The sequence below is a fragment of the Plodia interpunctella genome, chromosome 8 (genome assembly GCF_027563975.2).
Source record: "Plodia interpunctella isolate USDA-ARS_2022_Savannah chromosome 8, ilPloInte3.2, whole genome shotgun sequence".
In the NCBI taxonomy this organism is placed as follows: Eukaryota; Metazoa; Arthropoda; class Insecta; order Lepidoptera; family Pyralidae; genus Plodia; species Plodia interpunctella.
This window is the reverse complement of record NC_071301.1, coordinates 9,269,175-9,282,247: the sequence shown is the minus strand read 5'-3', so window position 1 is coordinate 9,282,247 and position 13,073 is coordinate 9,269,175. Positions and strand designations below refer to the sequence as shown.

Genomic DNA, 13,073 nt, shown 5'->3' with positions numbered 1-13,073 from the left:
TCGATTGTAATTCTAACAGGCTCAACTACGGCTATGATTGATGGTTGGTATTACTTACGCTAAAATTGAATAGCTGCGTAATTGCTTAATTTTTAATGTGTCAAGCTGGGCTTACGAACTTAGTCATTATTTGAATGTGTCGTAAATAGATACTAGGTAACTTATTTGCAAAATTAATGTTGATTGATGAAGAAGAAAGATCTACGAGGAAACCGGCTCCCAGTGCTATTCAATTATTTATCTTATTAATAATTTGTCACTAAATGTGATAATTAGGCGTGAAACATAACCACCATAACATATTTCAAATCAGGCGAGACTAAGTAGATGTAGGTACTTACCTAATTTCGCTTGTATTGTTATGTTACGATTTACTTTAGATAGGGTTTACGACCATCCTCTATTGAAGTCATAGATCTATATTTTAGTTATTAATATATATTAGTACTTATTTCTAGAAATTTGAAAATAAAATTATGTCAGTACGAACTCACAAAGGAATTTGAATTCTTCTACTTACTCCTAGTGAAAATAAATAGCAACAATCACGATACTAACTTTGCTCTTGACTTCTTACAGGAAAATATTTTTTATAATAAAAGGAAGATCAAAATGTTTTAACTTGGATTGTATCTGTTGGTGAAATAAACCTGTTATTAAAAATTTCAAGAAGAATTACTAATGGTTCTCTGAGAAAGTTGTTGACGACAGATGTTGGCCGCGGCCTTACCATCGTAGGTAGGTACCTGCTGGCTTACCTACCTACTGATTACTTGTCCGAATTTAATGAGTCGTGACATGACTCATTAGAGTTGAGGTTAGGTCAACGTGTGTTAGAAGTTGTATTGTGTTCGGTAATCGTAATAGCCTTCGTTTTGTTTAGCCGTTGTCCACCCAGGGGGACTGGTCAGGTGGACTACGGATAGAATGAGATTTAAAATTATATATGGTTGTGACATTTTGGCTTAGACCAAAACTATGGGAAAAATGTCAACATTTTTCTTTGTCTTATTTAGGTAATAGGTAAAAGTGTACTTTACTCTTCGTATACAATGATTATAATGATACTTCCTATTTGAATAAAATATAACTTTTATTTGTTGCAGGGTAAAGAGAAAACTAACCGCGAAGATTTGAAGACTGACATACAACATAGGAAGGAGACGTTTTACAGGGTAAGTTAAATAGATCTCTGGGTAAATGTGCCTATAGAGGACATAAGCCTTTGGTACTTTTAATACCTTTATACCTGCTTCCAACCTAGAGATATCTCGATTACTATATTCGCATGATGTCAACTTAACCTAGCAAACTAGATCACTGGTGACAGTGAGCATATATTTCATGGTAGATGGGACAGACAACTATGGAAACTGAGTGACCACCGCTTGATGAAGATGCCGCTTCCGACCTATGTAGATATTAACATGCCTAGAAGAGATGTAATTATGCAAAATATTTTAGTTCTGGACGACCTCGGTGGCGCAGTGGTAAAGTGCTTCCCTCTGAGCCGAGAGGTCCTGGATTCGATCTCCGGTCGGGTCATGATGGAAAATGATATTTTTCTGATTGGCCTGGGCCTTGGATGTTTATCTGTATTTGTTATAAAATATAATAACCATTGAGTTAGTATCCCATAATACAAGTCTCAAACTTACTTTAGGGTTAATGCAATCTGTGTGATTTGTGCTAATATACATTTATTTTATTTTTTAAGCTATGTATATGTACTTTTTGAGAATAAACTAAGGAAAATATTTAGTTTATAGCATAATAATAAAGTAGTCTCAGGACATGCCTCTTCTGAGGCAATCTACTTATGCGATATGCCCATAATTTTGAATGAGATATTTTTTTTATGTATCTTTAATCAAGTATGTAAGGTGCGTATTATATAAATTTAAAAGAAACAAAGCCAGTCAGTAAAGATTATAATTACGCCAACTGTGACGATGAGGAAGGAATTACAACACGTATTATGTGAGATATTATCGTAACATGTAAAGTTGGAAAATATCAGGTGCACTTCCATCAAACAGGTGCTTCTTTACATAATAATAGCTTTTTTCAAATCCTGCACACACATCCAGAGGTGATTCATTCTACAATTCATCAAATCTAAATAGATCATTAACTATATCTAATCCAAATTTCATCAAAATCGTCTCAGCGGTTTAACCTTCACAGACAGTCATGAGCATTTATAGCATCAGTATGGATGTTATAGTTATGGAGAAACCCAGAGCCGCTGGCAGAACTAGAGATTTTTGACTATGTACATTATGTACTTTTATATATTATTAGAAAAAAACATTGTAAGAAACAATAATGGTAAGCCGATCTGGCATGATAGGGACCAACACTGTTCAAATGAGTTTCTTTCGGCATTTCTTCTCAGCAGTGGTCGTTCCGAAATGCCAGCAGTTTGTAGCTTGTGAGAAATAACTATAAATATAAAAATTGACGAGAAAAAGTGCCTGTGAAGGTCTAATTTCTGAATAAATGATTTGAATTTGATAATTTGATAATTTGTAGTATTTTTCAAAAATCCTGATCAGAGCTTGGGTGAGACCTTAAATCAAAATCAAAATCAAATCATCTATTCAGAAATTGGGCCTTCACAGGCACTTTTTCACGTCATATTCTATATTAAATGATGTTTACCAAACTACTAGCATTTCGGAACGACCACTGCTGAGAAGAAATGCCGAAAGAAACTCATTCAAACAGTGTTGGCTTACCATTTTTTAAATATAACTTAACGAGCTGGTGTTTTCAGGAGGCGCCGTCGGATGAAGACTCGGCGGTGTCGTCAGCACCCGCCTCTCTCTCCCCCCAGCCGCTCAACGACATGTGGGTAGGTGTCAAAATGCAACAGTTACTACTGATTAACGTAGACATATTAACACAGTGCGGTTGGATTTTGCTGAAGAAGGATCGAATGCGTTTGGATACATCCGAAATGTGCTGCTTTGAGGCGCATGGAGAGAATCAGCTGGATGGATAAAAAAACGGGTTGCACTCCCGGAGTGCTGGCAGAAGTGAAAACTTGAATGAACGTTGTGCATTTTTCATTCACGTGTCCTGACGCGAGTTTGACATTTTTTTACCCATCACAAAAAGTGCACAACGCCGCTAAAGAAGTTTTCACTTGAAAAAGACTACAGATATTTTTGTTCTCGTTAAAGTGTAATTAAAACTCTTTTTAACTCCAACATTTGTGTGTCCTCAAGTCATACAAGCCCCATAGAGTTTTCGTTTTTGACACATGGAAAATTATTTACATTTTTGACACATGGAATACATAATAAATGTATTTGATTGTACTTGATGGCAAATATCCTATTCATCCGCCCATGCAGATAAAATGATTATGACTGACATTTTTCCCACAAAAGAATGCGATATACCTCAGTCAACAACGTCCTTATAAAAAAACAAATATAGTCATACCCATTTATAGAGTCGCCTACACGTAGTAGGTGTTTATTTAGATTTAGATACGTACAGTCAAAAGTAGATTTCTCTGGATTCCGATGACCATGCGAAGTGGAGACGAAAAATTAGAAAAGCGGACCCTGGGCTCCGACGATTAACGGCTGAGGAGAAAAAGTTTAGGTGGGACAGAGAGTCAAAAGCAGATAGATACAAAAGATACAAAAGCCACCATCAACTAAAGCAGGTGGGACGTGTTAATCTGCCCTCGACTGTACATAACAATCAAGTATATCGCGCCCTGGTCTCGCTCCGTGAATTTCAAAAGCGTGTCAAGTTACTTTCTTATAGTTATTTACAAGCTTTATAATATCTTCTTTGAAATTCAACGTAATGATAAAACTACTTAATTAATTTAGAATTTCTATGGTTTCTTAGATTATCTTGAAGGTTAGAAGGAGATTGTAATAGAGGTTAAAACAAAGCCTTCGAATATACTGACAATATAACAACTCATCACTAATAATATAAAGCAAATTTTGGATGTTTGTAACTCAATCATAAACTAACATATATAACAAAAAATACTAATTTGATTTTAGAATAAAATCAAATTAGTATTTTACTCCAAAACTAATGAACGATGTACCTAAGCACATATGCACAATTTACATATGTACCTATGTTATTAACCATTTTCTTGGCAAAGTCGTTTTTCCTTTTTTCGGGATATGATGTGTCTTATTGTAGACATACTGCCAAAGGTCAGAAAGAAATATATCTATACGGAATGTAGATTTAAATGCACACTGGCAAGAAAAGGGAAACATCGATATCGATTTCAATCGTCAATTAGAAATAATCGATTCAAAACTGTTCATGATCGTTTCCCTGAAACAGGATAGTGTGACCACGCCTAAGAGCCTTGGCTTGTAGATTTCACAAGTTACTCGTATCGGTTTAAAATGCAGGAAATTAATTATGAAAAATTCAGAACGAAGTTCTGTTTTTTTTTTCTTTAATTACCCACTCTTCAGTGTTAAATCCACTTCGTTTATTTAGCGTTACAGAATTTCAGTACATGTCTACAAACACGATTTTCACTTACGATTATAATACTTTGGTCCTCGACATCCACAAATTGCCGTTAGAGGAAGATGCAGCATAAAATTAGAGTCATTGTTATCTATTTAATTTTATATTGTATCACTTTTATGTCTTTTTATATTTGCTCGTGAATTCGCCCGCGTGAATTTTCTAAGTAAAAAGTATTATTTTAGGTAGAAAACAAATTTTCATTAATATTACTAAAACTAGTGGGGTATGATCGTGATATTTGAATTCCGGTGATTATGTTTTGACATTTATTTAAAAAAATATTTTTTTTTCTTAAAGAATGAATCTTAACCTTGAGACACAGCCTCTTAATGCCAGATAAGTTGCATGGTAAACATTTTGTCACCCAGTAAACTATTGGTGCCTAGACTTGCGTCATATGCATTGTGTTTCAATCTATTGTAGGGTGACCAGATAATTGCAGGGAAAATATTGCTTTGTAAATAATAACAGCGACCGTAGTCTAAATGGTTTTTAGTTAAAAGCTTAAGCTCGACTGATTATACAACGTCAGTTCAAATTATAATTAATTTGAACTAAATCGAATAAATATATAAAAAATATTTGTTAGATTAGTCGTGGGAAAATAACCATCATAAAGAACAAACATCCTAAATGCCGTATTAATTGTACAGAAAGATTAAATCTTACAATTAAGTATTTAAATATAAATTAAATTTTAATTTTTTCATCACAAGTTTTAGACTAAATTATCACTTTAATATTTCACTAAACTGGACATATATCTCCCCCATTACTTTTAAAACTCATATAACCAGTATTATTTAGTTGCTTCAGCTCTATTGATTGTTTAATTAAATTGTTATTGAAGCAATCCGCCAAACCAAAACATTAATGGTGACCCTATTCCCCAGTCATGCGGGCAGTGCCGCGCGTCGGCAGAACGCGCGTCGGCGGCAGAGCGCGAGTGCGCGCGACTCGCCGACTCGCTCCGAGACGCGAGAGATCAACTCGAGCTCATGGAGTTTCGATTATTGGAACTCGAAGACGCGACCCCTGAAAAGGTGAGAGTGAATAGTGATTTGGTGTAGTGGCAATTTTTGTTTTTGGAACAATGCTGGCCATCGACGACGTGGAGTTTGCGAAGGTACGTTCCGTTTTTAAATTATTTTGTTTCTTTATCGCAGCGATTAAATATATTTTATTTTTTTATTTTGAAATGTTTTTTTTGCTAGTACTTAATGTATTATTTTTACGGTAACTTGCAATAAATTTGTACATAAACGATTGGCTGTATCTTTTTTATAATGTTTTTGGAGAGCACGTGACTCTATAGATATCGGAATTAATTAAGATTGCGATAAAATAGTATCTTTATTATCTTAAGTACTAAATTGTGTTTGTGTTAAAAATCTGAAAATATGGATACGTTTATTTTTTAATTTTGAACGCTTTTATTTTGAGCAAAGACTGGTTTTTCTTATTGGAAATTGTAGTTTTCCTAAGCAAATAACGATAATTATACCAGCAGTAATATAACAAGTTTACAAGGATTTAGAATAAATTAGATACTTGCATATCGAGTTATTCATAAAATTTGAATATCTACGTATATTACGCTCTATAATGGTAAATGTCTTTAACGTATGGAAGAGTTTTAAGGCCATATCGGTCACGATCGTTTTGTATGTCAAACGTTTAGAGGGTCGTTCTTCTTTTTAACCTACAAAAAGGTGTCTTCGCCAGACAGTTAAAAAAAAAACAAGTAAATTATCAATATTTTTTTAAAATTATATTTTGACATACACTGTACTATACATATAATGATCGCACATATTTAAATAACATATTAATTAAATAATTTCACCGTAAAAAGTAAGTTACAGAGTTGTGAATCCGCGTGACAGAGATGTATTCATACAAAATCATTATGTCTCCCGCTACATGAGCGTGCGTGTTATCTATAATATTACGAAAAAAATATATTATGACACAAAATGTAAAAATATCCTATATCTCTTTAATATATTACCTATCGTGTAACAGTAATAGTTATTTTTTAATACTATCAATAAAATTATTAAAAAATTTCAAATACTCGTCTCCCTCTACCTAATGTTTTGCGTGGTAAATTCTGTCACGTGGGTTGTCAAACGAAATACGCGCTGTTGCCGCTCGTCCTTGTGGCATGCGAACCAAAGTTATTACCCCTTCCCCCCCTCCGTATGTGTTCCCCTTTGCAAACAGAAGGCAGCGCCTCAGTCGCCCAAACGCAGTGTCAGGGTGCGCGTGTGTTTATTCGGCTACCGCTTCGTTACGTAAGTAATTGATTCAAATTCTAATGATCATTGTTACTTTTTGTTGTTTACTCTTACGTAATAAAAAATATTTTATGCCCGACATGTAAATTATCAAATTCTATGTTAACTTTTAAATATTATCAACTTTTTAACAAAAATTTACCCTTCCGTCACACGACAATTCTGTCACATATTTATTGTGACCGAGTGGTAAGTACGTGACGGTGGGGTAATATAAATTTTGTTTTTGTTATATTTATGCTTAATTCAAGAAATACTAAAAAAGATTCATTCGTTTTGGTAGTTATTAGAATAATTATTCCCACGGAATCTTCTGTTATCATTTAGATAGTATCTAAATGATAACAGAAGATTCCTTATTTTCTATTACCAGATAACATCATGGTGAAACAAAAGCCATTACCAGTAGCAGAAAAACAACGGATTTGTCGCGCGAAACGAAATAATGACCCTGAGAAAGTAGCTGAAGTAAAGCGCAAAGATTTAGAAAGATACCATGCTCGAAAAAAGTTAGTGGCTGATATGAGCGAGCGAGAACATCGAATTCAAAAGCGAAGATGGCAAGAAGCTAATAAAAAAAGAAGGGAGAAGAAAAAGATACTTGAAGAGGTACTTTTGAACACATCGGCTCCATCACCAATACCAGAAAGTCCAAGAGTAACTCCATGTGCAACACCGACTCTTTCTGAAGTATCAATGCGCAGTTCCAGTGGAAGAAAAAAAATGAAAAGAGATAGAACAAAGTTATACAGAGATAATGTTAAGTTTCAAGAAAAAATAAAACAGAGAAAAAAATTCGAAAATATAAGAAAAGATTGCAGAGAAAATCAAAAAAAGACAGCAGCAAAAAAGAGGAAAATAATAGTCAGAACACAAAGAAGTACAACGATCTATCTAATGCCATTAAAGAACGATACAAGACTGTCAAAAGTCGAAGAGAAATACGCCTCATTCAATCGGTTTTCCAAACCCGTATCGTAAAAGAGTCTCGAGTGCAGATCGAATTAGTAAGAGATGCAATAGGCGTAGACCGACCTTTAACATACAAGAGCGTTCTACCAAAGCATACTGATCTTGTACGAAAGATTCATCGGTTCTTTTTGCGGGATGATGTAACGAGGGCTACAGCTGGCAAGAAGGAAACTGTTACTTACAAAAAAAAAAGAAAGCACAGAAAAGATTTTTATTGGACTCCATGAAAAACCTGTATAAAACGTTCTTGAAAGAAAATAGTGGCCTCAAATGCCACTACAGCTACTTCACTAAACATAGGCCATTTTATGTGAAGCCACCTACTGTAGATGGAAGAGATACATAGGTTTTTCGAAGAATACGGATTTCGTAAAATATCCTGGAACTTTTTTGAATTAGGGCATGGGAAAGGAGCTGCTGATGGTATTGGAGGGACAATCAAACGGCAAGCTGATGCCATAGTTGCTAGAGGAAACGATATTGCAGATGTGTTCCAATTCTTTTCCGCGATCAAAGATGCCAACAAAATTACACTGTTCATGGTGACAGGCGAAGACATCGAAAAGGTAGCAGCAACGATTCCTAGTAACATTGTGCCCCTAAAAGGAACAATGCAGGTCCACCAAATGTTCACAGAAAATCGTGGAATCTTAAATCCCTATGATTTAAGATTATTAAGCTGCTTTTGTGATCAATTCTGTTCTTGCCATGCTCCTAAAACTTATCGACCGCTGCCTGAAATCCAAGAACAACAAAATACTGTGGACGAGTTTTTATCTAATGAAAAAGAAGATGCTGTAATTCACAATAAGGAAGTTTTAATGCTCGCAGATATTACAAATACAATTAGGATGTCCCGTAAAAGTATTTTCGATACTGTATATGGCCCAGATGAATCATCCGATGAAGATCAACCTTCAGCCACGCTTAAAATGAAAAAAGATCTAGCTGATCAAACTGCCGTCTGTGGTACTTCTTATCAAACGCTCCAGCCTGAAGATATTCATCCAATGAATATAAAAGACGGAGTTTATGTATTGGTTAAAGTACGTAGCTCGCGGAACATTCAGTACACTTACGCTGGAGTAGCAAAAAGTGTTGTCGATGAAGAAGGCGAAGTCATGGTAATGTTCCTAAAATCAGTTGATGACAGTGGAAGGCTGTTTAAATTAGTGGAGAATGACATATCGGATGTTCCTTTTGATGATTTGATTAAAGTCTTACCGGCTCCAAATGTCATTAAAAAGGGGAAGAGACAATTTTTCCAATTCGAAGAGCCACTGTCAGTATTCGAAAAATGACTGATTAATTATTAAGCTATTGTTATGATGAATGTTTTATTTTTTGCGAATTTAAATTTGTTGTCAAGTTAGACTGGATTTTTTATTTAGTTTAGAGTGGATAGTCATTTAATTTACCAAATTACTAATTACTTTTGAGAGGCTCTCACGAGTCTAAGAAGCTCTCATCTCAAATGTGATTTCATTAATTGTTTAAGTTTGATCTCACCTTATTATATTATATGATAATGTTGAAGACTGATTAAGATATAAATCTTAAAAATAAATGATTCTATAAAAATAAATGTATTTTATTGCAAACTATTGCAAAAGAGAGTCTGGTATCCCCTAGAATAACAACTCCGTCACATAAGTTACTACTCTGTCACAATGTTGTCTCCTGTTAGGAAAATTGTTTTGGTCGTATATATATTTAGTTATAACTAGTGCAACAGTGGAGTTTTTTTATTTACAATATTTTATGAAATTGCCATCTGTGCAATACGTATTTATTTGTAAATAATACTAAAATTTTATTTACAACAAAAACTTACTTTATATCAGCAGTAAATGTGACAGAGTGGTATTTGAAAATCAATAAAATATATTTATAAATACAAATATATAATATTAATATGCTTTTTTAAAAGTTCATTTTGTTTAATTTATGTTTTACAAAAGTAAAAGTTATTTAACGAAGAGCAGTTAATAGAATAAAATAAAAGATTTCGTGACGGAAGTGTAACTTTTTGAGTCGATTCTTTCTTAAAAGTCATGAAAATCCTACAAAAATCTGTAATCTTCGCGGCCAATAACTTTTTCTGATAGAGTAGAAAGTCGTCTAATAAAATATATGTATATGAAGACGTGTATGCAATATATATTTTTTTTCAAAACTATGCAATTTTTTTTTCAAATTGTAGGTTAAAAAGAAGAACGACCCTAGAATACTATTTATAATACGACCGATGACATATGAACCTGTTTCTGTATGCACTGCTATATCCTAAAAATACGAGTACTTTATATAGTAATGGAATACTTAGTACGTATAAAATGCGTTGTATGGTTCTACTTCTGTGGGAATTTTGGGAATAATTAAGGGTCCTAATACTAGCATCACTCCATATCATCTTTCGAGGAAATTAAGGAACACATAGACTTGGCAGCTGATATGAAACAATAACATTCCCAAAGAAGGTTGACATTACGCAGGTGGCCGGTCGTAAAATCACAGCCAAATCTTCAAAATTGTTAGGTTTATTTTTACGCTGACGCTACTCTGGGTTTCGCGGCCTCGCAGCCCTGTATGTGACCAGAAACGTGAGGATGAGAGAAATTAGAGAAGAAGTGTTCTAATTATAGGCTGTTATGATAATAATTATACCCCTAAATGTAATCTATACTTAGGTATTGGTGATATGAATCAAATCATTCAGTTCATTTGATTGATTTATCATTCTTATCACAATTATTTGCTATCATATCTTATCACAATTATTTGCTCTCCATTTAAATTTGCATACCCGTGGACGGTGAAACATGTAGGATTAAGTTTTTCTTTTAACACCACATTGTGAAGAAAATGTGAACTCATGTTTTTGCAAATAAACAATCTTTGTCTTTGTCTATGTTTTTACCAGAGCGAAGCCGGGACTGTTTCATTGTTAAAGCGATTATCTTGTGATTTATTTAATTAAACGAATAAAGTGACTGTAGTCCAAAAGTGGTAGATATAATATGATTTCGGTGGCACCCACCGGCCAGCCTACTCAACTTTCCAAATATGCTATCGATACATCTAGTTAGTAAATTTATTGATAATAATTATATTACGCTTTTATAATAATATTCATTCAGCTCAGAATGGAGTTATGACAGATCGTCAATATATGGCGACCTCGGTGGCGCAGTGGTAAAGTGCTTGCCTCTGAACCGAGAGGTCCCGGGTTCGATCCCCGGTCGATTCTTGATGGAAAATGATCTTTTTCTGATTGGCTCGGGTCTTGGATGTTTATCTATATACGTATATGTATAGAATATAGTATCGTTGAGTTAGTATCCCACAACACAAGTCTCGAACTTACTTTGGAGCTAGCTCAATCTGTGTAATTTGTCCTAATATATTTACTTATTTTATATTTATATGTGACTGCTCAATCATGACGCTTTGTATGATTATAATTTGGCTGTAGCTATCTAGGGGTTTACGATCATCTCTTAACGCGATCCACTTAGCGACATAACAAACTCGTACAGTCAATATCAGATCTCATATATCAGTCAGTATCTAGTTACCCTGTATGATACATGGCGCGGAAATACCGGCGAGTTTGCAATGAATTTGGATAGGTTGATGTGCTGTTGACTGTACCATCGAGTTAAATTTTAGTATGAATGCGATTCATTTTAGGCTCGTAAATTGGACTAAGTTGCACTGGAATTCATCCGGAAAAGTTTATTTCAAAAGTATAACCTATGTGTCGAAATCTTAACTGAATCGAACACCAGAGACACAAAATACCTACCTAATATGACAATATACAAATTAACAATTGTACTCGTATATAATTCAATATCGTGAGAAAAAAAGACTTCGTTATTCCTTAAGAATAAAACTTTTCTTATGGGTTATGGTCTGTAGGGTCAAGTACTTAGTCAAGTACTATTTGGTCAGCTAGTGTTACTAGGAAGTGGCTTATTTGGTGAGCTATAAATTTATAGTTGAATACTTCCTGTGTTTGCAACCGTATTGCGTTTTATTTTATGCTTTCTTAAACGAAATATTTATCTAGACAAATATACCTATTTTATGTTTATATCAATTTATTCGAGTTTAAAAATGAATTATATAGACATTTTCGTGCATCACATCAACATCGCACTTAAATACATTGAATTTTCGCACTTATTACAACGGCTTAGAAAACTTTGTACTTACGTACATGATACATAGACACGCCGTTTGACTTAAGTGCTGTACTTATTGTTAAACATATATGTTAACAACAGATAACTGCGTAAAAATATGCTTAGTTACGACGGCACCATAAAAAATATGACTTGTGTGTTGGTGGAAAAACACAAATGATTCCATGATCATCCATTCATCATACGTCAGTACAGTCGTCACCACATAAAATGCTAAACGGATATTTATGCTTTTGCTCTACTCTTGGTTGGACACTCGGGCGCTTAATATAGAGGACACTCGGGCGCTTAATTATTCTTTTTTGTTGACAGTATATTATAGGGGATGATAGATGGCACAATAATCAAAATAAAAATGTCAGTGGGTCTTGCACGGTTAAAATATTTAACAATCGCTAGAACAAAATAATACGTAATGGAAGACTGAAAATCGAACGATTTGAATGGAGCCGCAAGTTTGAATTTATAAGTCCTATTCATACGATATGTCTGTCGTCGACTTTGCCACTTCTATTTAGGTTATATTATTCCAAATTTTGCGCTATTGTCAGTGTTGTTCTTACTGTACACTAGGTGGCGGTAGGCAGTGGTAAAAGTCATGTCCGATGCCTTTAGACTTGAATAATACCTATCACCAGTGTTAACAATATCACACTCGAAAAAGACTTAGAAGTATTCTTCTTGACGTGGACCTATTACGTCACTTATCAAGTTCATGTAATTTTGCGTACGAGTGTGGAGTATAATTATGTCCGATACCTGGCTATTACTCGCGACTTCGTTCGTTGTTCGTTTACATACCGAATATTAACTGTAAAATCTCAGTTTCATTGTTATGTTTGCATATATAATATAATACAGGTATAAAAGTATACCAATATTGTTCTACAATATCGTACAGCACGATTATAATGTCAAGGTTCTGTTTAATCAGTTAATATAAACTTATCTGCTGGATTACGTATCTGTAGTATTTCTATTTTATTACTAGTTTTTTAGATATCGTTCGTTCAATATTGCGTTGAACAAACCTTTGTGAGGATGGCTCGATACCTCT

General features: G+C 34.1%; 1 protein-coding gene across 4 annotated transcripts in view; it reads left to right on the top strand.

Moving 5' to 3' along the window:
* LOC128672118 (axoneme-associated protein mst101(2)) overlaps window positions 1-13,073 on the top strand; it is a 135,781-nt gene that overhangs the window by 109,595 nt on the left and 13,113 nt on the right. For all 4 annotated transcript variants that reach the window (XM_053749043.2, XM_053749042.2, XM_053749041.2 and 1 more), the window contains 3 exons: window positions 1,107-1,175; window positions 2,780-2,857; window positions 5,427-5,576. In XM_053749043.2, coding sequence (XP_053605018.1) covers window positions 1,107-1,175; window positions 2,780-2,857; window positions 5,427-5,576 — 297 coding nt within the window. The remainder of the gene's footprint in view (window positions 1-1,106; window positions 1,176-2,779; window positions 2,858-5,426; window positions 5,577-13,073) is intronic.